At 49.6% G+C, this 25,362-nt stretch overlaps 1 protein-coding gene across 6 annotated transcripts in view; it reads left to right on the forward strand.

Moving 5' to 3' along the window:
* The window catches only part of PLD2 (phospholipase D2), a 495,902-nt gene that overhangs the window by 285,191 nt on the left and 185,349 nt on the right, over window positions 1–25,362 (forward strand). For all 6 annotated transcript variants that reach the window (XM_085638423.1, XM_085638422.1, XM_085638426.1 and 3 more), the window contains 4 exons: window positions 12,816–12,968; window positions 17,179–17,328; window positions 18,539–18,622; window positions 20,754–20,832. In XM_085638423.1, the coding sequence (XP_085494549.1) occupies window positions 12,816–12,968; window positions 17,179–17,328; window positions 18,539–18,622; window positions 20,754–20,832 (466 nt within the window). The remainder of the gene's footprint in view (window positions 1–12,815; window positions 12,969–17,178; window positions 17,329–18,538; window positions 18,623–20,753; window positions 20,833–25,362) is intronic.

Here is a 25,362-nt window from a genome sequence, read left to right on the forward strand (position 1 = left end):
CACAAGCGCAGCCAATTCAAACTTCTCAGACATACATACAAAGTCCTACATAACACAGGACCAGAATACCTCAACACTTTCACCAACTCAGCAGACACCTACACCGTGCCTCACTCTCACTCATTCCACACATCCACACAAGCAAAGCTGGAGGTCGCTCATTGTACTACATCGCTCCCAAGACATGGAACGACCCCCCTCAACACATCAGAGCCTCCTCCTCACTTCTTGAGTTCCACAAAAAGCCACTTGTCTCTTCTTATAAGCACCTTAGGGACCTCACAGCTACACACCTGCTCAAGCGCCTGGATGCCCTCCTGGGTGAACAGAGAGCTATACAAATCGATATAACAGAACATCACATTAATCCAGTAACTTTCAGGAGACCGTCGGCTTCACTCAATGGATTGTGTGTCGAACACACATTTCTTCAAATGTTTTTAAAATGAGGTCTGTTCTACTTTTCCCATTACATATTTGGTAGCTTGTCTATATTTTGCTTCTAGCCCCTTTTCTCAATAAGTAGTTCTCTACTTTTGCAAGAAAGTAAAACTGTTTATTTGTGTAGCACCCAATTCTTTTAATTTCAAGCTCGCTGATGTGTTCTAGCGCGGGCTATGGAATGGAATGAAGATTCCATTATGGAAAAGGAAAAGTTACTATCCGTAATGCTAGATCACCATCCTGGGTACACTCATGATATTATCTACCACCTTCCGCCTCCACGGTTCTTCCTGCAAACTGTCGCGGAAATGTTGAGTGTGATCCTTTTCTAACCTAGGTTCTGAATCAACAGACATTACCTGACTCTGCAGTGCATTGGGGGCCTCTAAAGCAGTCTGCTGTCTTTAAACTGCATGCCTTACCCCATCTCCTTCTTTTTCCTCTTAAAAAGAAAGAGTTAAAAAGGAGTAAATGAGTCCGCCCTCAGATCTACACTCAAGAGTTTTGTTTACGGTGTCTGTGTTTCCGGCTGTCCTTTGTAGGTATTCGTTTGTGGAAAGCTGCACAACTCTTTTTGGGGGAGAAGCGTACACATTTACCATGTACTATTCAATTTCCTGTACTTTTTTGCAGAGGACAAGGTGAGTACTAAACTGAGGTGTGATACTGTGAAAACCCTGACACAGGGTTGGGAGATGGTGAATTTGGACTCACTTTGCACCAAAGGATGAGCAGGTCAGAAATGGCAACCATCTCCAGGATCTGGTCTGACACGGACATGGCGGGTCTCGCTGCTTTGAATTTGCTTTTCCAGCGACCTGCTGTCCCAGGTGCAGAATGGTGCATTAACACCACCACACGTTCATGAACCTGCACTCTGCATGTGTGCAGCGAGTTCCTTGTTGGTGATCAGTGTCGTGTCGTTCTGACTGCATGCCTCGAGGTCCATATTGGCGACAGGTGCCCTGTTGAGAGATCTTTTTCTTGAAGCTCCTGAACAGGTAGGATGAAGCAAGCGACGGTGCTGGCTTCAGTCCAGGCTTGGCAGTTTTCTATCTAAGACTGCGTTCCTTTGCGTACTTCTGTTGCGGTTCTTGTTCTATAGCTGTGCTGGGCGCAGACCAGACCAGTGCAGGCATGAAAGAGCTGAGTAAGATATTGGGTACTTGCGTAGACATGGCATTAGGCAGTGAGCCGCAAGGGTTAGACTTGTATTCATCGGCCTCAATGAAACCCTTGTAATAATGATAATCCCTCCTGAGATCAGCGTAGTGTGGACGAGCCTGCACATGTTCACCTTCAGTTGGTCGGTATCTTGTGGCCGACAGTAGACGCTGGATCTCTGCGGTATTCTCTTTAGAACATAAATATAATGTGTGGTGAGGGGTTGTCTTTGGTGGTCATGAATTCGACGGTGTCTCATGAATCGGGCTCAAGACACGTCATACCTGGTGCATCTTGGTGAGCGCAGTGGCGGCAGTCGCAACATGTCACTTGCACCCACGCATGAGCGGCTTCATTGCTAAGTTCCCCCTTTCCAGATTCATGTTCGAGAGCCATGAAATGGGTCTTTCAGGAGGGTTCAGGTCTTGGCTGTTGAACTAGATTTGGGTCCAAATCACGGCTGATCACAAGGACAGCCAATGATACCTCAGGTCTGTAGCACATGGGTCCACCGCTGGCTGGCGCCAGGCTCTCGTTTCACCTGTAGGCAGCTTCTGGAAGGCACAGTGGCTGATCATTGGTGGGACTCGTCGAGTTACGCTAGCACTGCCCAAGGATGTGGTGCTGTAACGTCCTGGCTTTCTCGGGGTTGGGACAAACAGACAACGGACCAGAGAAATGGAAGTTTAAGGATGATTTAATAAACAGATAAACAACTACAGACAACAAAGAATACCGGTACTGGAATCACCAGTTAAAGTACGATACCCATTCACAGCTCGTCTAACTGTCCTCCGCATGCACACCGGACCCGGTATGCTCCAACGGAGGGCACAGTGCTAAGCAGTGGCCGACAATGCCACTCGACCGCTGTGAAGGGTAGTTCCAAGGTTGTGGAATCTACGGGGGTGTGGAAATTTAGCTCGCAAACTGAACATTATCTGCGCCATCTTGCCCCCCCCAGCACCACGCGCAACGAATGCACGGCCGCCATTTTAGGCACCCCGCTCTCTCCGCTCACTCTCGACCGCCAGCGTTTTCCCTTGGCGCTGCAAGCATCCCCCGCGCGCCGGCCACCCCCGCTCTCTCATACAGGCCATAAACCCTCTCCTTCTGCGCGACCCTGCTACGGAACCACTTCCAACCGACAACCCATACATGGTCATGCCTCTCCTTTGATAACCCCCTTCCTCTGCGCCCCATTGTCTGAACTGGTCCCAGGCCATCACCTAGCCCTGCGGATGCAGTTTACTGCCCCTACTGTAAGGGAAACACCCCACATCAAAGGGATTACAGTAGATCAAAGCCCCTACCCCCTGAGACCCGGCCAGTTGCACACACCCCGGGAATTAGCGGAATTCCCTGCTGCGCGATAGCCATCTCCCACTGCGGGTAGGGTGGGAACTTCTACTGTATCTATGTGTGGGATCGGATCTGAACCGGGGCTCCAGGGGATATTCCCCCGTACTTCAAAAGAATCTCAAGAATGTACTATGTGTAATAAAGCAATAAACCAGTGTATAAGAGACCAGGTCTCAGAGATGCGGTTAGAGCACCTCGTGACGATACCTTGCTGTCTGATCTGATGTGTTCTGCTCCGACGGAATAAAACCTTGTTTCCTGCCTTCCAGTCTCCGGCGCCTGCCTCTTTTATTGGTAAATTATCGAGTGGTATGAGAGGCGATTATCGCCGGGCAAATACTTGGAAGGTTATCGACTGAAACTGCCGCTACCATTTAACAATTGGCGTCCCAAACGTGGGGCCCATCAGCGACACGTGGATCCAGTGGGAGAGGTCCCGACGACAGAGTGAACGACTGCAACGATCGGGAGAGCTCCTGCCCAATAGACCCTCGTCTGGCAGCCGATCATCCGAACTTCACTGGTTCCGAGCAGACCTCTCTCGAGTGATCTACGGTCCTGACTGGGAACCATCAGGAGTGCCGCGGCAAATACGGAGAATAGAGGACGATCGGGCGCTGGAGGCGGAAGACGAGAAACTGTCCATGCGGTCCGGGTAAGGTCGTGAAACACGACAAAAGTGCGAAATAATTGATTGATTGTTTGAATACTAGTATTGCTCATTGATTGTTCTTTTTGAGATATTCGCTGTCTACAAACGGGGAGGAGTAGAAATACTCTCTCTCTCTCCCTTTGCAGATAGTGAAGGGTAGGTAACGCAGACTTTTGTCCCCATTGAAACCCGTCGTGCCTATCTTTATCTCCCCATTGATTGATTGTCCGAACATTGATTGTTTTGAAGAATAGTGCTTTTTGAGATATTCTCTGTTTGCAAATAACGTAGAATAGGAATATTCTGTCTAGTCTTTGCAAATAGTGAAGGGTAGGTAACGCAGACTTTTGTCCCCATTGAAACCCGTCGTGCCTATCTTTATCTCCCCATTGATTGATTGATTGATTGTCCGAACACTAGTTGTTCGATATTGGTTCTTTGGAGGTATTCTCTGCTTACAAATAACGAGGAATAGAGATATTCTGTCTAGTCTTTGCAAGCAGTGAAAAGATAGGTAGTGCTGACTTTTGTCCCCGTTGAAACCCGTCATGCCTATCTTCTCCCCACTGATTGGTAGTTGGTTCTGCCCGGACCGCTTATTAGAGGTGAACCACCCGGCTCCACTGGAAGGCACCCCTAATAAGGACATGTTCACTAAATATGGACTAGTCGCCGTGGCTTATAGCAAGCTGTGGCATAAATATACCAAGAAGGAGCCCGAAAGTCAGTGGCCACTGATGGGATCCTTCGACGACCGCAAGATAGAAGCGCTAGAAGTAGCTCTGCGTAGCAATAAGACGACGCCTACTATGCTTGACAGTATTGGCATGTGGCGCAAAGAAGCGACGCAACGGAAAAAGAGGGAAGAAGTAAAAGCAGAAAAGGAATTACGAAAGGCAGCTCACCTTGCCGCTAAAAAGTTAGAAGAAGACATAAAAGAGAGAAGGGAAACTAAACTAAGACAGGAGCCCGAAACCTCAGGCCAGTACGCTGTTAGGACCCCTTCTTTGCTCTACCCTGTGTTGTCCTCCAAGCAGCAAACGAATGACGAATTACTGTTAGGTCCCCCGACCATTTACATGCCCCCTCCGTATGCACCCTCCCAATCAATAGTACAACACCCCCGAACACGAGCAAAAGCAGTACAAGGGCCTCGGCCCTCACGGCCTCCGCGCCGGCTGAGCCTCTTGTGCCGAACCCAACGTCGACTACAACGCTAGACGACCATGAGATAGGAAAGAAAGAGTCCACCAGAATGAATCGATTAGCTAAGGATGAACGAACAGGAATCGACAAGATAGTAAAGGCACTGGTAGGATCCTTTTTGACCTTACAAAAACTAAAATAACGCTAGGAGTTAGCCCTTTGTGGGACATATGAAACCAAGGGAAGGAGTCAAGCTCACGGTCGAGCCGACCACGAGGTAGCCCGACCCCATTACTCTCGCCACCTAAACATGTCTGCCCTACTGCCCACCCCGCCCAATAAGCGTGACAAAATCCCGCACAAACGGAAGCCTGCTGACACCCACCATCGACGTCACCGAACTAGGGCTAGCTCGCGCACAATTGGGCTATGTTATTTTTCCGATTGCACAGTCACCTCCTGGTGCTCGTCATCTGACTACAAATATGTACAAACACTCCAACGAAGTAATGTAGTTATAACATTTTAATAACTTATAGGATATAACAAACACACCAACAGGGTAAACAGGTTAAAACACGTTTTAAAACCACTATTTACATGACGGTCTGCTGCAACCTCCATCCCAAAGCCTTAACGTCCACGTGACACCGTCCTCGCCTCTCCTTCCTCGAAATTGCAACATTGGCCTGTTTTGGGCGGTCCCTCTTAGTTGACTTTGGGCTATAAAAACCATGCAAAAATCCATTGACATCAGTGGCGAGCGATTGTGCGAATAGGCCGGAGGCTATACGAAGCGCCGAAGTTCTGGCAACACTAAGGCGGAGCCCGCCACGCTGTGCGGACCTTCCCGTTTTCTTTCTTCTTTCTTCAATTATGGCTGCTGCCCTGGCGGGGGGAGGCGACGCGGACGGACCTCCCCCACCTCCCCAGGTGGAGGCTTGCCAGGCACCCCAACCGTCTTTCACTCACCGGCCAGCTAAGCTGCACCTAGCCATCTTTTTCATCGGCCTGCTGAATTTCACCCTGGCACGCTGTGCGGGTCTTCCCAGTCACTTCTTCCTTCAATAACGGAGGGTGCCCTGGCGGGGGGAGGCGACGCGGACGGACCTCCCCCACCTCCCCAGGTGGAGGCTCGCCAGCAGATGAGGGCACCCCAAACCACACCTTTCACACGTCGGCCAGCTGGGTTGCGCCCTGCCACTTCATTCGCCGTTCGGCTGAGCCGGCACCCCTGCACGCGGCCGCCAGGCAACCACCCAAGGACAGGGTTCACCAGGACTGCCGCTAGCACCCGACGCGGGGAGTGGGCCCCCGCAGCCAAGTAAGTAGGGGCCCACTCCGATGATGATGTCCTCCGGACTGCTGTTGTCGCTGCAACTGATGCCACTCCGGTGGCAGCACCACCCGAACTGCTGCTGTTACTGCTGCTGGCTCCTCTCCGGTGACTGTACCGAAGAGCTGCTGCTACTGCTGCCCTTGAACTCCGGCGGTCGACCCCTCCGGTTCCAGGCCTGGCCCACCGTGAGACAATTCTGGACTCGAAAGCTTGTTTGCTAGGGCATGGGCCCCACCCTTGACAGAACGCTCCCCTCAGCCTTGCAGAATTGGTTGGAGTCATTTGACGTTCGACTCCTGCGGACTTCCGGTAAGGACAAAACCACCACCATTGCCCTTTTTGCCCCCGGGCGGCAGCCACCTTGCCTCCGCTTGATACAGTGAGACAGTAAAGCGTCGGCGGAAGAACCCGCCTGCTGCCCCGCCCTAAGAACAAACCGTGGCATTGCTACAAGGTTGCAGTGACGCAAAGTTGACGCTAACGAAAGTTCTCGAACTACCGAAAGGGATTCTGGTTCAACTGCTAATTCATGGAAAGACTTAGACTGTGCACTAGCCCGACCCCGCCCTAAGATGGCGCTGATGTAGGAGTGGCCTACAACTCCTTGTGGCGTTCCAGTCACGTGACATTCGTGTTAAAAAGAGATATATATACATGTATGCGATGCTTCCACACATGGCGGTGGGGGAGAGGGGGGGGGAACCGATTTTTATGTTAATCCAGTGTTGCTCATGTTGCTCGACGCCTCTCACACTGTGGCCGGTCTATGGCGGCTGTAGGCCCGTATTTCCATACTGACATTGTTTTAAATAAAGGGCTTCTTAAAAAGGAATTACGAACTCAGTGTCATGACTAATCATCTAGGTTGTTGAAGGTTTTTCTTTTGAATAAATGATCGTTACTCCTAAGCGAAAGCATACGGATAATACAGACACAATTTGCCTAAAAATCTTTTTGTTTAACGGAATTTGTACCCATCACGCCTGCCCTTTTTCCAAGAATTGTCAAATCAATAATGAACTATAACTTAAGGTATATGTCGCATGCAAGGTATGGTATCCTGCACCATAATACACGACCAATTGAGAAATACATGCACGACCAGGGAACGCGAATTTAGGAGATGAATGAACTAGAGCATCTTTGCCTCAAACTAAAGAATAATGGGTCCGTGGTATTACCCAACCCTGCGGCTAGCCTGGTACATGGTAGGTAGAACCTTTCGTGTCTGCGCGCGCTGGGGTATTTTGAATACTGCACCTCCCCTCCCCTCTTATTTCCCCTCTATAGGTCACGACGAAGTTCCGACTGAAGAGTGGAGTGGACATGGACCGCACCAAGTTCAACATCAGGGAAAACATAGACAAACGTTGTGAGATAGTGTGTAAAATTACAGACCACCATTGAGAACATGAAAAACTGTATGATATGATTGTGCGTGTGTACTACGATTATACGATATGAATGTGTATGCATTTCATGTTCGGATCACTTGAAGAGAGCGTCATTGTATGATTGAAGTGTGCGTCCACCGATCAAAGGGAGGAGAATAAAGGGTCAGACAACCCATAAGATGAACTACAAAATACTGAAGGTACGCAGCATGCATAGGAATAGAGGACAGGGAAGGAGAAGTCCCCGTGCTCGACGCAGCCCTGAGTCTCCGTCTTGACGCATGTACTGTCACACCCTATCCGGCATTTGTGTGTACGTGATCATCGAATTTATGTCTTTTCCCCGCTTGTGTTTTCTTACATGGAACAGACCCATGCTACTCCATGTTGTGTGTGCACCAAGTGACCTATTATCTTACCCATCTCTCTCTCTCTCTCTCTCTCTCTCTCTCTCTCTCTCTCTCTCTCTCCCCCTCCCTCGCAAAAAGGCTCTTTCTTGCCCTCTTTCTTCTTGAATAAATTAACGACATACACCTCTTTGGTAAGTGTATAATTGGCCTGAACACAGTGGTGTTCGAACAAATTGATAGAAACAAAAACGACCATACTTTACCACGTTACTACCTCTCCTTTTTACAAACATTAAGCCTAATCGGCTGAGAAGGAAAGGACAGGTAAGACGACTGATGTCTCCCAATCTGACCCACAACACGGGGACTATATGTCAGTGGTTTTTGTTCTTAACGGACACCATCTCCACCACCCAGAATTACCCCTGACCAATTGGCCCGGAATAAAATGTCTAAAGCACCCTGTTCTCCCAAAGATAACTCCAGCCCTATACTAGCCGTCTCAGAAGTATCCCGAATAAAACAGCTGATGGCCCCTGTTTTAAACTGATAAAGGGTCACCTACTGTATGAAAAGGATGCTCGTGAACGCATGACCATAGCACCTCGCACTTACAGGTATTACCAAACCTTGCATTATAGGGCGCAGAAACTGACACCTAGAAGGCCAGACGATGGACAGGGACACCCACAGAACCCTGCACCACAGCAGTAATTAATAGATTAGTAACACGCACCTTAACATCAGAGTTAATAGACACCAATCATATAGTAACAGATAAGAGCATTTCCGCAACTACTCGGTGGTTGGGAGAGAGAATGAAGTATGTAAATGTCTTCCCTGCCAAGATCTCTAAGACTTTCGTTTCTTATAACCTATTCAAGGATAACCTGCAGCCATCGGAAGAGAGGGGTCGGATGTGACGCACAGTCTGGCTGCGGATCATAAAACATCTATGACATCGACCAAGGGGGAAGCGACGAAGCAACAAGAGCGTGAGACGAGGCACCATTATCAGAACGATGAGCGCGAAGGGCTACATCGAGGCCCCTGCTCACTGACCAGCGTGCCTGAAGTCTTAACCCGTCGGGCCCGATTGATGGGCCCAGTGCTGAAAAGATTCTGCTCTCCTTGGTCCGCATTTTTGATCTGATCCCATGCCACCCCATTCTCTCTTCCTCTTTCATTTGGACTATGACTTTGACCTACTACCGAGGAACAAAAGGCCGGCACCCTGTCTCAAAAGTACCTGTGGTGAACTGTGTTAAGGAACAGGACTGTGATCAAAGAACAGTGAGTGGTCACACCCTGCCACGTGAAGAAATCGGATTTGAGCTGGACCTTAGTTCCACCGCCGGTGCTCAACAGTGCCAACGAAAGAAGAACAACAATGAGAGCTTACCAGTGATAGCTCTTTATAAACAAGGACACTGGAAAGAAGAACCCATGTCAAAGTTGAAAATCCTCTCCCAACCACCTTATTATATTAACTATCTTCTTATCAAGTTTTCATGATGTTGCATCAATCACTTCCGACTGTACACTGAGAAGTTAAGAAAATGTAACTTTGTATAGTAACATTCATACAACACCAGCCATGTACACAACTATACTGTAACTTTGAATGTACTTCCTCCTCGCCTGCTTCATCAAACTGTATGAGACAATGTACAAATGTGTCAGATTACTCCTGCCTACCCTAAAGACTCTGTATCTTTAAATGTGTGACGAACATTGACGATACTGTAACTGAAAGGCTAACAAAGGCGAATATTGGCCGGACAAGCTGGCGAGATATGTTAAAAGGGAGGACTGTGGAAATTTAGCTCGCAAACTGAACATTATCTGCGCCATCTTGCCCCTCCCCAGCACCACGCGCAACGAATGCACGGCCGCCATTTTAGGCACCCCGCTCTCTCCGCTCACTCTCGACCGCCAGCGTTTTCCCTTGGCGCTGCAAGCATCCCCCGCGCGCCGGCCACCCCCGCTCTCTCATACAGGCCATAAACCCTCTCCTTCTGCGCGACCCTGCTACGGAACCACTTCCAACCGACAACCCATACATGGTCATGCCTCTCCTTTGATAACCCCCTTCCTCTGCGCCCCATTGTCTGAACTGGTCCCAGGCCATCACCTAGCCCTGCGGATGCAGTTTACTGCCCCTACTGTAAGGGAAACACCCCACATCAAAGGGATTACAGTAGATCAAAGCCCCTACCCCCTGAGACCCGGCCAGTTGCACACACCCCGGGAATTAGCGGAATTCCCTGCTGCGCGATAGCCATCTCCCACTGCGGGTAGGGTGGGAACTTCTACTGTATCTATGTGTGGGATCGGATCTGAACCGGGGCTCCAGGGGATATTCCCCCGTACTTCAAAAGAATCTCAAGAATGTACTATGTGTAATAAAGCAATAAACCAGTGTATAAGAGACCAGGTCTCAGAGATGCGGTTAGAGCACCTCGTGACGATACCTTGCTGTCTGATCTGATGTGTTCTGCTCCGACGGAATAAAACCTTGTTTCCTGCCTTCCAGTCTCCGGCGCCTGCCTCTTTTATTGGTAAATTATCGAGTGGTATGAGAGGCGATTATCGCCGGGCAAATACTTGGAAGGTTATCGACTGAAACTGCCGCTACCATTTAACAGGGGGGCACGTGGGAGTCACCCAGCCGGGCTCTCTACCACCTGGGAACAGCCGCTCTACCAGTTTCCCCCAGAGTACTGCCACAACACAAAGACGCTGGGAACACCTCCTAGTGTGCGTCTCTTGTATCCGGGTTTAAGTGATGATACCCAAGGTGGCGCAGAGAATGGATGGGAGCAGCCGCTCTACCTATCCCAGTTCTCCTACGAGTGTCGATGGCTAAGACGCGGAAACACCTCCTGGATAGCGTCTTAGCTCTAAGCGTGTGTTTACCCAAGGAACGAGGGTTGGGAGCTTCGGCTCGCACCAACCTCGATTTCTCCAAATTGTCAGGCCGTTGGGAGCTTCGGCTCTACCAACGGTACTTGTGCCCAATGACGTTGAATACGGCTCTCAGAACGGGACAGGACACGGGCAGGAAGCACACGCCAGCACCTCTCCTCCGCTCCTTAGAATGTTCCTTCTGCCGCTCCACTCTCCAACGGGTCCGTGTACCTCAACCAGGTACTCCTGCAAAGATCAGAATATCCGACTCCGAGTCCCAGTGATCTTCTCCTTAAGTAGTACTCTCGGCGTTGTATAACCATGACTCTTGAGTTGCATAACAGGAAAACTAGGCGTTACCCTTGGTGTTATGTAACCAGAACTCTTGAGTTGCATAACATGCAAACTAGGCGTTACCCTTGGTGTTATGCAACCAGAACTCTTGAGTTGCATAACATGAAAACTAGGCGTTACCCTTGGTGTTATGTAACCAGAACTCTTGAGTTCCATGAGGCAATTGTTGCCGGAGGGCATTCTGGGAGTTGTAGTCCGCTCTCCTCCAAGCGCACCAGGTTCACGGAAGTGGCATCGTGGGAGGGAATCCATGTGCGGGAGGGGATTCCTGACAGGTGCACATCAGTGGATAAACGGCAGCCTCCACTCCCAGAGTTCCAGATTCCTCCACCCCTCTCATCAGCTCTGGATTCACAACACACATTACATGAACTGGGACCTGTGGTTGGACTTGTGAATTTTCTTTGCCTTATAGTTGATCAACCAATCAGTCATGGTGTATATATGCAATTGGGGGTGGGGGGCATTCCCTGCATGGAAATTCTGTCTGCAGGATGTGACATCACAGCCTGCCCCCTCCATTCGCAGGTTTTTCTGTGATATCACAAGAACTGACTTCAGTCCAGGAAGTGATGTTCTAAGGACATGTGTTGACATTGTAATAGCCAATATATTTAAAGATAGTAGAGTCCCAAACCAAGGTTACCACGCTGGTGCGAGCGGATTTCAGACCGTCATTCCTGGCACCACTTCCCTGCTGGGCTTTCTTACCCATATGATACTCTCAGATTTGCACCATGAATTGGACTTGGGCATGTGAAGGGTAACTTTAACAATAAAAGGAAAAGACAGACTCCTCCTGGCAGTGTGAAAATAGCTCTTTACTGTCGCAACAGGCAGAGTGACAATGTCCCCGCAGGTAAACAGCCGGTCTCAATCTGCTGCTTCACTGGCCGCTTCCTTTATAAAAAATAAAGTCAGACAATACTTTATTACAAAATCTTAGGTAATGCATCACTGCATAGTTATACATTAGTTGTGAAATACACCATGCGGCATGTGACCCCGCGACCCTAAACTTTAACCTCATTCTCTACTCATCCTTTATTGCAGATCTAACAATTCTTAACAAACTACGTATTCTCCTACTTTTGAATGTGTGCGTGTTTGTGGTGAATGCAAATGTATTGATGTGCGCACTTTAATATTGTGCTCCTAAGACCTCTTATCGGATTCCTTGTGTTCTTGGCAGATTCAGTCTCCTGCTCCTATTGTCGAATCCTTTCCCAATCTATTGAAAACACAGGATACGTGCGGTGTGCTAAGGCCATACATGTCCTCAAGCTTGGTCAAACTCGAGCTTTGTTTCAACTATGACCTTGCAGGTTATGCATTCTGTCTTTAAGTGAACTCTTCACCTCTTTCTCATCAGCACAAGTTTTTGGCCGGCACTGCTCTTTCACCACATACAGCTGTTAGACGCTCCCTACTGTTGACTGCAGTTGTGCCATGTTTTCACATTTCACGTTTTCCAGAACAGGCAGTGACCAGCAGTGAATGATACGAGTTGACCACAGTAAACATTGATTAAGAAGATTTAGAGCAGCAGGCTATAAATGAATGTTTCTTCATGGTTTTTAAGTCGGTTTTATCTTATGATGCAATGTTTTCACAATGCCACATTGAGAGAAGGGCTTGTGCTGTTGAGGGCAGAGAAGTCCTCGATGCCCGCTCGCTCACCTTGTGTCTGTATGTTTCAGGTGGCTGGTGGTAAAAGACTCCTTCCTTCTGTACTTGAAACCAGAGTCTGGAACCATCTCCTTCGTGCTGCTCTTCGACCCCGGGTTCAGCATTGATGTGGGCAAGAAGTCCACAGAGACCAAGTACGGAGTCCGAATCGAGAACTTCTCGAGGTGGGTAACCCTGGTGGGAAAATTACAGTGAAAACAGAGAGAGCCCGAAAAAACACTATTTGAACCTGGGCTTCACACACACTGAACCTCAGCACGTTCAGCTCTCGATGAGACAGTGGCATCCCTTTCAGGCCATTGTGGGGTGGCACACCTGGTGTGTAGGGGCGCGTAGGTCTGGCTTGATGCAACTTGAGCAGCCTTCAACCGAATCTTTTGTCAGTGAATATACAAGGTCCTCTCAAGAATGCAAACAGAATGCAGTGTTTTGTTCTCATTGGTCCATTGCATTCTGATTGGTGGGATTGGATGATGGAACGTGTCTGCATTTACCACACATTATAAGTCCATGGCCCTTGAACTGCCCTTATTTAAACTGTGCCCCGCAGATCAATCAATCGGTAGATTTGTAGAGCGCTACTTGCCACCCATGAGAGTTTCCAGGCGCTGCAGGTCATCGCCTTAGCTGTAGCATCCCCTTGTGTAGCTGGCTCTTCCTTGCTTGGTCCCATCCTGGAAATGCCGTTCTTTAATGAACGGAAGGCCTCTTAGTCTTCTGGCCATGCTACCTTTGCATGAAATACATCCCCTTGCAGAACTCATCCTCTCACCGGAGCAGGAGCGCGGTTATTGCCCTGTCCAGTAATGACCAGGCCAATAGATGTGGCTTTTTATGTTGCAAAGAGGATTGATGTTTTGTGTCTCTTCTGGGGTGAGAGGCTCCTGTTTCCTCCTAGGAGTTTGATGTTCCCGTATAACAACACAGGATATTTTACATCCTGCACAGAGCGCTGAACGTACTTACAAGGGCTTGGGGTGATACCCTTGTCGACGCGCATCAAGGAGGCCGGTAGGACTGAGTCGCATGCCCGGCTTGAGGCCACTCTTGGAGTGCCCTACAGAGGCTCCTTCCCTTTCCATTCCTTTCATCACAAAGGATATACTCGGGACCCAACTGTGCAGAGCTCCAGCCCATCATACAATTGATAACAGCAACAGACTGCGCCTTGAAGCCTCAAAGGATGTGTGTGGCACTCGTGTGGGCTTATAGCAGGTGACCGTGTTGTCCAGTTTCAGGTGTCGCCGTCGTAACTGCATACCTCCAATGCACCCATATTCCCCAATTACTCCACGCTGCCTGTATGACGGTGCCTACCTTTCATCAGCATGAGTAGTGTTGGAATGGAGCACCGTTGGACTCTACCTCAGCTCATGGCAAGCACCAGCAGTGTTCGTGCCGTCTACCTTCGACGCTCCACAAGCAGCAATTCATTCTGCTAGTGGTGGCCGACAACCACACGAGCACCGTTCACGAGTACCCGTAGTTTGCCTCCAACCTTCACATCATCTAGAGTTCCGGATTCCACTTCTTGTGCCTAAATTGGACTTCATTCACTGTGGTCGACAGATTAATTCTGAGTGCTGGTCCTTACTTTGACATTGTTTGGCACAGTGATGGCGACGTTGAAGACGATGACACTATGCAGGATGCTCTGTGTACGGTGCTTGAACAGTGGTGGTGGTCTTTCACGCCTGAATTAAAACCACTCGTTTACCTGATAAGTAGAGCCCCTCTTCGCAGTCTGAATGTGATCTGGGTCTTTCTTCGTTACACTGTCTACCTAACCTACCCCGGGAGGCACCAATACTGTCCCCGGACAGTAGTGCTGGGACGGACATCCCACTTCAGGACAGGGCCGTGGCCTCCTGCACAGGGCTCAAGGGATAGATAGGACATAGACTACGCTTCACCCTCTCCTTAGGTGGTCTGGCGCCCACTTCTCTCGTGACCTGCACCCCCAGCTCGGGGCAGACAGTGTCTGTGTCCTTCAGTATTAATAGTGCACAAGAAGGAAGAGAGCCACCCAACCAGGTACCCCAGTGGCGCCCTCATCAACCCTCCCAAGAAACGCACTGCTGAGGATGCGGATCAGCATCTGGGACTCTGGGGGGACATGGTGCAATGTCTAGTAACAGCGCAACCACTGGAGGATGGCACCTAGGATCTGGGGGATCCCAATGCCACCCAGGATCTAGAGCCAGGGGATCCGATGCCTCCCCGATGCCACCCAGGATCCAAAGCTAGGGGATCCCGATGTCTCCCCTGATGCCACCCAGGATCCAGAGCTGAGGGATCCCAATGTCTCCCCTGATGCCACCCAGGATCCAAAGCTAGGGGATCCCGATGCCCCCCCCCAATGCCACCCAGCATCTGAAGTTAAGGGATCCTGATGCCTCCCCGATGCGACCCAGGATCCAAAGCCAGGGGATCCCGATGCCTCCCCGATGCCACCCAGGATCCAGAGCTGGAGGATCCCGATGCCTCCCCGATGCCACCCAGGATCCAGAGCTGGAGGATCCCGATACCTACCCGATGCCACCCAGGATCCAAAGCCAGGGGATCCCAATGCCACCCAGGATCTGAAGTTAAGTGATCCTGATGCCTCCCCTGGGCCATTCAAGATCCGGAGCCGGGAATACCGATACCTCCCCGATGCCTCCCAGGATCCAGACCCAGGGGATCCCAATGCCTCCCTGATGCCACCCAGGATCCAGACCCAGGGGATCCCAATGCCTCCCCGATGCCACCCAGGATCCAGTCCCAGGGGATCCCAATGCCACCCAGGATCCAGACCCAGGGGATCCCAATGTCTCCCCTGATGCCACCCAGGATCCAGAGCTGTGGGATCCCGATGCCTCCCTGATGCCCCCCAGGATCCAGAGCCTGGGATCCCATTGAGGAGGAGGAGGGGGATGAGTCCCAGGATGATTGAGGGTATGTGCGTGTGTGGGGCACGCTGATGTGGGGGTGCAGCCATTTGTCTCTCTTACCCACACACCTTCCCCCTCTTCCCTCCACTCCTTCCACCTCCTGATGCGGGCTTGGTGCTGGGCGAGGGATGCTTCCACAGATGCCCTCTGTAGCTGCTTAGTTCTGTAGTAGTTATTTGGTTTGTTTGTTATATCTTTTGTGTAATGCTTGTTTTGTACAATGCTTGTTTTGTATGATGACTGTGAAAGCTCGGGTGCTGCTGAGCTGATATTTAAATGGGTAATGTGTAGATATTTGACGACCATATCAGGAGAGGGACGACACCAACCAGGAAAAGCCGTAGTACTGACGTCTGTTTTATAAAGGGTGACTACTGACTTGTAATAACAGCTTTACCAGGGTTGAAGGCACTGTAATACCATGATGCCCTCCCAAGAAATTATGTCTTTGAGGTGCTTGCTAAAGTAGTCAATATTATTATTGAATCCAGGACAATATGAATATTTATGAATGTTTACTATCCAGAAGGAGGGTTTGTACCTGGAAAACCATTGACACCTGTAGCCCCCTCCCACTAGCGGTGTCTGGGACTCCCCGCATCATCTACAGGACGGAGACCGGCCGAGCCTTGGGAATGGACAATGGGACTCGCTGTCCACAGACAAACTAGAACACATCTTTCTATTGACATTTCATAAAGAAGGCAGTACAGTACGGTCCAGCGGCCGGTGTAGGGCCTACACAATTATCCAATCACTGAGGCATATTTAAAACCAGTTCGTCAAAGGTACTGAATGATTTAGATCAATGCCTTTACAAGCCCATTAGACCCAAGGGCAGTCTTCCACAATTCCCCCCCAAAGGTTACATCACTATCCCTCGAAATGTTCTCCGCAGGAACCAGATTTTCTCCCATTTGCGAGGACAACCTCTACCAGCATATATTGTTTTTTCCGCTAACATGCACCAATCCATGTCTGTCTTCCAAGCGGTCACCTCCAGTGCGCTCCGCGCTCCCTACATATGAGTAGTGTTCCGTTTTGTCCACTGCCAGACCCAAGGATAACCAGAGCATAGTATATCTGGGCAGGGGGTAGTCCCCCTAAATAAGTAGGGTGCAGCATTTGGCCCCGTCGGGGACCTCTGTGCCCAGGACCTCCCTCGTAAGTCCTCGACGCGCTAACCAGTAGGGTGGTATTGTGGGACAGGACCAGAGCGTATGAAGAGATGTACCCTGCTCCCCATATCCCCGTCTAAACTAAACATCACACATTATAGCACATTGGCGACAAAGTTGCAAGTGTGCTGCAAACACAACACAATTCCAGTAGCAGTGTTGTAAGAGACAACAGGCACTAAACGATTGTCCTTCAGCCGCATACCCGAGTCCTCTGGTGTCCCTCTTGACCTCCCATGTTCCACCTTCTCCTGTGCCCACAGGACCCTCATCTTGAAGTGTAGCAGCTATCGGCAAGCGTGCTGGTGGGGGAAGGAGATTGGCGAGCTGGCAGCCAAGCGTGGCAAGGACTTCCTGGAGAAGCACCGCTTTGATTCCTTTGTGCCAGTCCGGCGGAAGGCCTTGGCCAAGTGGTAAGTTTGCCTTGTTAGATCCACTGTTTGCGGTGACTTGTGTTTTATTGAAGAACCCTTTGTGTAGCTGTAGAAACTGCTCTCCAGTGCAGTGTATCTTTGCTTTGTGCATGTGGTGTACACAGTGAATTCAGAAGGAACAAGAGGCGCTCCAGGCACCCACATACTGCCACAATTGATGTGACATCATTTCTCTGACATATTCCCAGCCAGACCCACAAATCTGGGATCCTACCAAAGTCCAGCCAAGAGATATTGGGTGTGACGTCAGCTCCTGAAGCCCTCCTCGTTCTATCTGCCTCATCTCCACGATGCCCAAAAGACAGTTTGAGTAAGACAAGTCATTGGACTTGGGGGCAATATGTGTCCAGTGTCTGCCTTTTCCCATGCCTGCCTGGTTATGTCACTACACAGGTGTGGCTATGACTGAGCGACTTTTCATCGATGTAACTCAGCTTGTTCAGGGTTCTTTCGAGTGATGCTTTGAGGCACCTGTTCAATGATGTCTTTCGACTTCTTGCTGCTGTCCTGGCTGCCCTGCTGCCTCACCATGTTACCCTACAGGGACTAGTCAACGTGCAATGTTCTCTTCACCTCCCATACATGAAGCTTGACTAGTGTCACACTGCTCCAGATGTTTCTGTTCACCCCAGACTGCTGCCCCGTCAAGAGATTGCAGGAAGGTGAAACCGCATTCGTTATTTCCGCAGGAGCATTTCTCCGTAGTCACCAGAAGCGAGTTAGATGCACAGTGCTCCATCTGTTAGATGCACAGTCCTCCACCTGTTATATTCACAGTGCTCCACTTGTTAGCTGCACAGTGCTCCACTTGTTAGATGCGCAGTGCTCCACCGGGTTAGATGCGCAGTGCTCCACCGGGTTAGATGCGCAGTGCTCCACCGCGTTAGATGCGCAGTGCTCCACCGCGTTAGATGCGCAGTGCTCCACCGCGTTAGATGCACAGTGCTCCACCGCGTTAGATGCACAGTGCTCCACCGCGTTAGATACACAGTGCTCCTCCGCAGCCTGTGGTTGGAGAAGCAAGACTACTTACTGCACCATGCAAAAGTCGGTGATGAAAAACAGTGCGGTGCATTGTGGGCACGCCACGTACAGCACTTGGCTCTTGTGGGCTTTTGATGTGCCTCTACCTTGAGAAGATATTGAAGCATTTCCCAGGGATACTCACAAGTGGTCCTTAATTTTCCAGGTTCGTCAACGGAAGTGGTTATTTTGAAGCTGCAGCGGATGCCATGATGCAAGCCAAAGAGGAGATATTCATCACAGACTGGTGGTGAGTACCAGTGTGGCATCACTGACTGGTGGTGAGTACCCGTGGGGCATCACAGACTGGTGGTGAGTACCAGTGGGGCATTACAGGCTGGTGGTGAGTACCAGTGGGGCATCACAGACGTGTGGTGAGTACCAGTGCCATCTTATTTGTCCACACACCAGACCACCCTGTACCACGAGTGGTTGTGCATGGGCACCAGTGTATTCCAGGGGGGTATGCTCTCGGATGAAAGTTTGGAAGAGTCGCGCGTCTTGGGTTGGTGGCCCCGTTCCATCTGGCACTGTTAGTCCTTTCCCATCACCAGCTCCTTCTATCTGATGAGCTGTCTCTTCTCTTAGGTTATGTTGGGCTTGTTTTTAAAAGGTACATCCCCCTCAGGGTTTCCAGGAGGTTAAAGACACCGGATATAGAGTGCGATGACGCTGCATTCATATAAGTCTTCGGACATCTATGAAATGACAGGTTATTGATTGGCTGGTCAACTGGCGATAGAGAATGTATGCTTGAGTTCAAGAGGTCCAGACACTTGTGTGATCTTTCGGACTGCTCGTTTCTTTTCAGCCCAAAACATAACCAGGAAACCTACTATTAAAAAGGAGGAAACCTAAATGTACAAAGCTTTCTAGGCCAGGCAATGCACTAAACATAAGCCTTTTATAAGAAGGAAGTCCATGTGATCCAACTAGGGCAGGAAGTAGCGTTGCCTTCTTTGGGCGCTTGTAAGAAGCAAGGAATGATGCAGCAGGCTACTACAGCTGCTAGGCGGTCGTCTAATGAAACTCCCAAGCACAGACTGTTGCAAGAATTCATTTGTTGTCAAATTCGGGAGGATGTCACCAGGAAGCAGTGAGTCCCCAGGCTGTGGAATCCAAAATACAAAATAAAGCAATATTTTCATATAGAGCGGTGTGATAGGTGCCGTTTTTTTTTATCACCATAAGAATGACTGCTCATAGTGTAGTGAGACCGTAAAGTAGGAACAAGGGGTCTGTGTCATAACTGAAAACTACTGATCCATCTTTACTGTTGTAGAGTTTTGTAAAGTTTGTCTGCACTCCCTGGAGAAGGGCGGGTGAACGGGAATAACGTGAGGACTCTTGTATAGTAGCCTTATAGAAGGCCAGAATTTGAGGTTCATCTACATGGGGAATAGTTGCCGGCCGAAGAGATGTAGGAATAGAACAGGGCGTGACTCAGAGGGGACTGGCTGGTCTCTGCATGAAAGGGGCTACCTGGATGAAGATGCAGGGGGCTGCAGCACTGGGTCTTTCGCAAGGAGAAGAGGAAGGCCGAAGGCACGCGAGTCTGCAGGGACCATCAGAGTCTCCAGTAGAAGCAGGGTGTGGAGTTCAACTCCTGACCAATCACAGACGATTGACTCCCTTTCTGTCGTCAGCTACCACGTGTAGCCAATCACAGAAGGTGACCGGGACAGATTCCGTGTGTCTCCCGGACCCAGTGCCTTGGCCCCACAGACACCATCATTCCTTAGCAGGCCCCAGTATAAGGCTTTCTAACCTTGGGAAATGGTATCACCAGTTTGTGTTAGAGTCACCGTGCATGCAGGTGGCAACATGCCTATATAGACACACACAGCACACACTCGGGGAGATGCAAGAGGCTCAAGATATGAGCCTCTGAAGGGATGTTCAGGCAGTGAGCTCAGGCCCTCCTCCCACAAACCATCACACACTTCTTTCAATACAAAGAGCCTGAATTCCTGAGAAGACCCTCAAACCTAAGATGCTGTGAAGAAAGCAGCTGCTTGTTGGCTGGAGGGGATCTACCGGGTCTCCTGTCTTTAGAAAATACCGAGTGTCCGGCATTGCAAAGTGAATATTGAGACATCAAAAATAGCAGTTTTTACCCAGGATGCCCTTCTTGATGTTGCCAATGTCAAATATCCAACTGGAGACCTCCTCCTTTGTCCCCCCCCCTCATTAGTCCCTCCTCCTCCTCCTTAGTCCCTCCCCCTCCTTTGTCCCTCCCCCTCCTCCTTTGTCCCTCCCCCTCCTCCTGCCCCTGGCTGACAACTGACACACACTAGACAAGCTTTGCTAAATAAAGAAAACCAGAGAACTTCAAAAGGCTCAGAATGTTGGCTTTGTTTTTGTTTCTTTCGTTGCACCAGGCTGAGTCCAGAGGTTCACATGAAGAGGCCGGCAAAGAACGACGACTTCCGACTGGACATCATCCTGAAGCGGAAAGCTGTAAGTTCTTTCCTTCACCCCTCCGCTGCGACCCCCTGTGTGGCTCTAGTTTCAAATGAGGTTGCCCTGCAGGCTGACCTCAGAAGTTGCTGAAACACCAATCAGGATCCTAAGGAAGTTTCCAGAGGCTGCCAGTGTCTGTCATCAGAGGACGGCCTGGGAAAGTCCATAGACAACAGCAAGCAGCCTTGAGAGTCCATTTACTACAGCAAACCCATTGGCGCTTTTGGAACCTCAAAAGTGGAACCCAAAACTAACCTCACAAGCAGAGTCAAACACTATCCCTCGGGTGCTGCAGCCAAACCCTCCAAACTTCTTAGATCATCTTCGAACCTTCCTTCAGAGAAGTCTTTATGTCTCCAAAGGAGCGGATTGCAAGGTACCCGAGGAAACATTTCAGACCATTCAGAGTCACGATGCTATTGACTCTTTCGATGCGCTGCACTCTATGGACAAAGTCAGCCGCTATAGGTATTCTGTTGCGCACAGGTAGTGACCAGAATCAGGATACAGATAGGACGCGCACACACATTGATTGCTGGTGTGGTCACCGGAACCCAGATCATCAGGTTCTGGTTCCATTTATTCCAACCACGCCCAATGTGGCCCCTCCCACACCTGACCATTAACAGCTGTGATAGGGGAGGTGGCCACACAAAACATTCCTCCTATATTATAAATAGAAAAACAAAAACACTGAAAAAGAAACGAGGAAAAGAAAAACAATAAATAGACAAGAAAAAGACAAGATATCAAAAACAGAAAAACCCATATACCGTCAACACCGATATAGACTTCAGATCAACACAATGTCTTTCTGATGAGATGAGGCCGCAGGACATGGCCGGAGGTGATCCCTCCCATGCCCGCGCCGTCCATCATTCTCCATGCCATCATCTCCTTGTGTCGTATTCAAAGGTTGACCATCATCAGGAACATCCTGGGACAACAATCCTGATGTCGTAGTGGTAACAGTCTCAGAAACCCCAACAGGATCCACAACCAATGTCCCAGAAGGTGAGAGGACCTCATCACTAGGATGTTTCGGCAAAGTGTAGACGTCATCAGAGCCCATTCCCCTATCTGGCATGGTGGAAGGTATTGGTGTCCCTGGACTCCTAGAACCCATATGCTCTTTGAAACAAGACATGTTACGGGTGATAGTCTCTCCATCCCTCTTGGCCGTATCATTGTCCCATTTTCACCATGACTGTATCGCCATCAGCAAAATGTCTCGATTTCACCCCACAGATCAGGGACATATGGTCATTCTTGGCCCGCAGCTGTCTCAGTTTCACCAAAACACGTTGTTGTAGATGCTACTGCTGCCTTACTTGAGGTATGATATCACCCAACTCTCGATTAGGACAAAAAGAGACCCGACTTACTTGTGTCGTTGAATGAGGTGTAAGACGATATTCCCTCAGGAACGTGTACAGCACACACTCCATGTTCTGGCCATGGACCAGTGCGATCCGAAGAACCTTATTTAAAGTACGCATAAAACGCTCTGCCTCCCCATTGGCTTGAGGCCAGTGCGGAGTGATCTTCCGATGATGAACTCCCGAGACAACAAATATTTGGAAAACTCATGGATGAAAAACGGAGACCCATTATCCGTGCGTCACTCTTTGAAACGTCTATGTGGCCATTATTTTCTCCAGCCGCATTATGGTGTTACGTGCAGTTGTTCTAGGATTTCAACCTCAGGATATTTTGAGAAATCGTTAATGACTGCTAACATGTGTCTCCCATCCGGGAGACATCCAAAATCCGTGCTGGCTCCATACCAGGGATGAAATGATATGTCCTTGGTAATAATTGAAGCAGGAGGATCCGCTGGACCAGTCGCCTGACACAAAGGACATTGCCAAACAGTCTGCTCTACAAGATTGTCGAGAGTAGGGAACAACATTTTACAGGGCAGACGAGATTTTGTTTTTCCACTCCTTGATGAGATATGTGCGCAAGATTGACCACACAATGTTGTAATGTCCTAGGAATCACCAAACGAGAACCTCTCATAAGGCAACCTTCTGGAGACACTGTCAGTTCCATACGAACGTTGTATAATGCTCTCAGAGCTACACTTGCCGCTTCGGTCCTCCAAGATAAATCTTCCAGCAGCAAATGCCATCTCCCTGAAGTCACCATATCAATGGCCAGCTGCAAACACTCATCTCCAGATGTAGCATTCATGATCTCATCCAAAGAGATAGGCCGCGGGCGTGATGGCTCCACCACAAATCTTATATATGCTTCGACTTCATCTGCTGCTGATTCCTCCTCCGGTGTGGCTGGTCGAGCATGCCTGGACAGAAAATCAGCCGGGGGATGTGCCCCAAGTGATAGATCACTTGAAACTGATACTGCTGGAGCTGCAAGATCCACTTCTCGATCCTTGGTGGGAGCTTCGAAGAACGTCCCATAAAAAGTGGAATCAACGGCTTGTGGTCCATATGTACTATAAACGGCTGCCCATAAAGATAAAGATGGAAATGGCGACAGCCCCAGTAAATAGCTATCGCTTCCTTCTTAATGTGCGAGTAACGTTGTTCAGTATCTGTAAGAGCCCTACTCGCATAGGCCACAGGAGCCCACTCGCCCCCTTCCTGTTTCTGCGACAGCACGGCTCCAAGGCCAATGGGACTCACATCCACTGACAACTCAGACTCCCGGGACGAGTCAAAGTACACCAGAGCAGTGTCAGCAGAGAGTACTCGCTTGGTATCCGGAAATGCTTTGTCTTGGGCCGGTCCCCAGTCCCACCTGACATTGGACTTCGTCGGCTCCCTCAAAGGAGGAGTGAGATCAGTCATATGTTGAATAAAACGTCCACAATAGGTGACCATTCCCAAAAACCTCCTTACGCCGGTCACTAAAGTAGAAGCTGGCGCCATCTGAATAGCCTGGACTTTGGACGGATCTGGCAATACCCCATGTTGAGTGAAACGATAGCCAAAAAATGCAATCTCCCTTTTAAGGAACTCACATTTTTCTCTATGGAGAGGAAGGCCACACTCCTGCAAATGCTGCAAAATATTACTCAAACAATACATATGTTCTTCCAACGTGGGGGCATTCACAAGTATGTCATTACTGACATTAAGAACACCTTTAAGGCCAGCCAGCACCCCTCGGATGGTAACTTGGAAGACTTAGGCGGAGTTGGATACCCCAAAGCTAAGGCGTTTATACCTCCAAAGACTGACATCCATTGAAAATGTGGTAATGGCTCTTGACTCAGGATCCTGTAGCAGTTGATGGTATCCTGCCGTAAGATCCATTTTAGAAAACCATTTAGAGCCACTCACCTCGGCCACAATGCCGTCAACGGTGGGAGTCCGATGACGCTCTCTTTTAATTGCATGACTAGGCAGCCATATGTCCACACAAATACGTACCTCGCCTGGTTGCTTGGGCTTCCGGGCTACAACAACGGGAGACACCCAAGGAGTCGGGTCATCAACCCGTTCAATAATGTCAGCCTGCTCAAGCTTCAACAACTCCTCTTCCGCCTTCAGCCTCAGATGAAACACCACTCTTCCATGTTTGAAGGCTACTGGCTGAATGGAGTGATCAATATGAAGACAGACCATATGATTCTTGAGACCGCCTATGCCCTTAAGTAATATTGCAAAGTCCTTCAACAACAACTCCACATTTACCTAATGAATGGCAAATGCGAAGGCCACTAATTGCAGGTGTGCAGCCGTTTGACAGCTTAAAAGCATCCATTCTCCCTCCCAGGTGACATATATTTTAATTCGGGTAGTACAGGAATCATGGGAGATATGGGTAGTGAATGTTCCTGCCAACGAAAGAGGGATGACCGATCCAAACACTGTAGTGGAAGTATGTCGTAAAACCAGTTGTACGGGAAAAGTCTGCAAAATGGAATGCGCCATAATATTTATGGAAGCCCCAGTGTCAATCAGTGCCGGAACCAAATGTCCATCGACATCCCCGGGAACTGAAGTATATGCTCCCTCAACTTGGCAGACGAACATCGTTGGATAAATTGTGCTCGTATCTCATCATTGACATCTGGCAATGTGCATGTACTTGCTAGCTCTTTGAGCCGAGCATAGACACCGTCTACAGACTCCTCTGGGAACTGTCTCGCCTGCCGCAATTGGAAGGGCTCATAATCCGGGTTAGTAAAATGTCCAAAATGAGCGGTTAGGGCTGCCTTCAACATAGCGTAGGTATGTGGCGGTCCAGCCACCACTACCGACTTCCCAATGTTGTGCAGCGCAGCACCACCTAGATGTAACAACATGGGGCGTTGGCGTTTGGCCGGTAGACCCACCACCGCAAATTAGGTCTCCAAGTGCTCTAGCCAGTCCCTCCAGTTGGCAGCCTCAGCTGATGGTGGACCATTGAGCATGAAAGGTTCACCGGGTAGTACAGTAGACATAACGTGTGTCTTCTCCCAAAAACGCTGGTGAAAAAACAGAGAACACAAACACACTGAAGTACCACACTCAGACACTGGAGTGATCTACTCTCCGTCCAAAGATATACAGG

Source organism: Triturus cristatus, chromosome 12 (genome assembly GCF_964204655.1).
Source record: "Triturus cristatus chromosome 12, aTriCri1.1, whole genome shotgun sequence".
Lineage (NCBI taxonomy): Eukaryota > Metazoa > Chordata > Amphibia > Caudata > Salamandridae > Triturus > Triturus cristatus.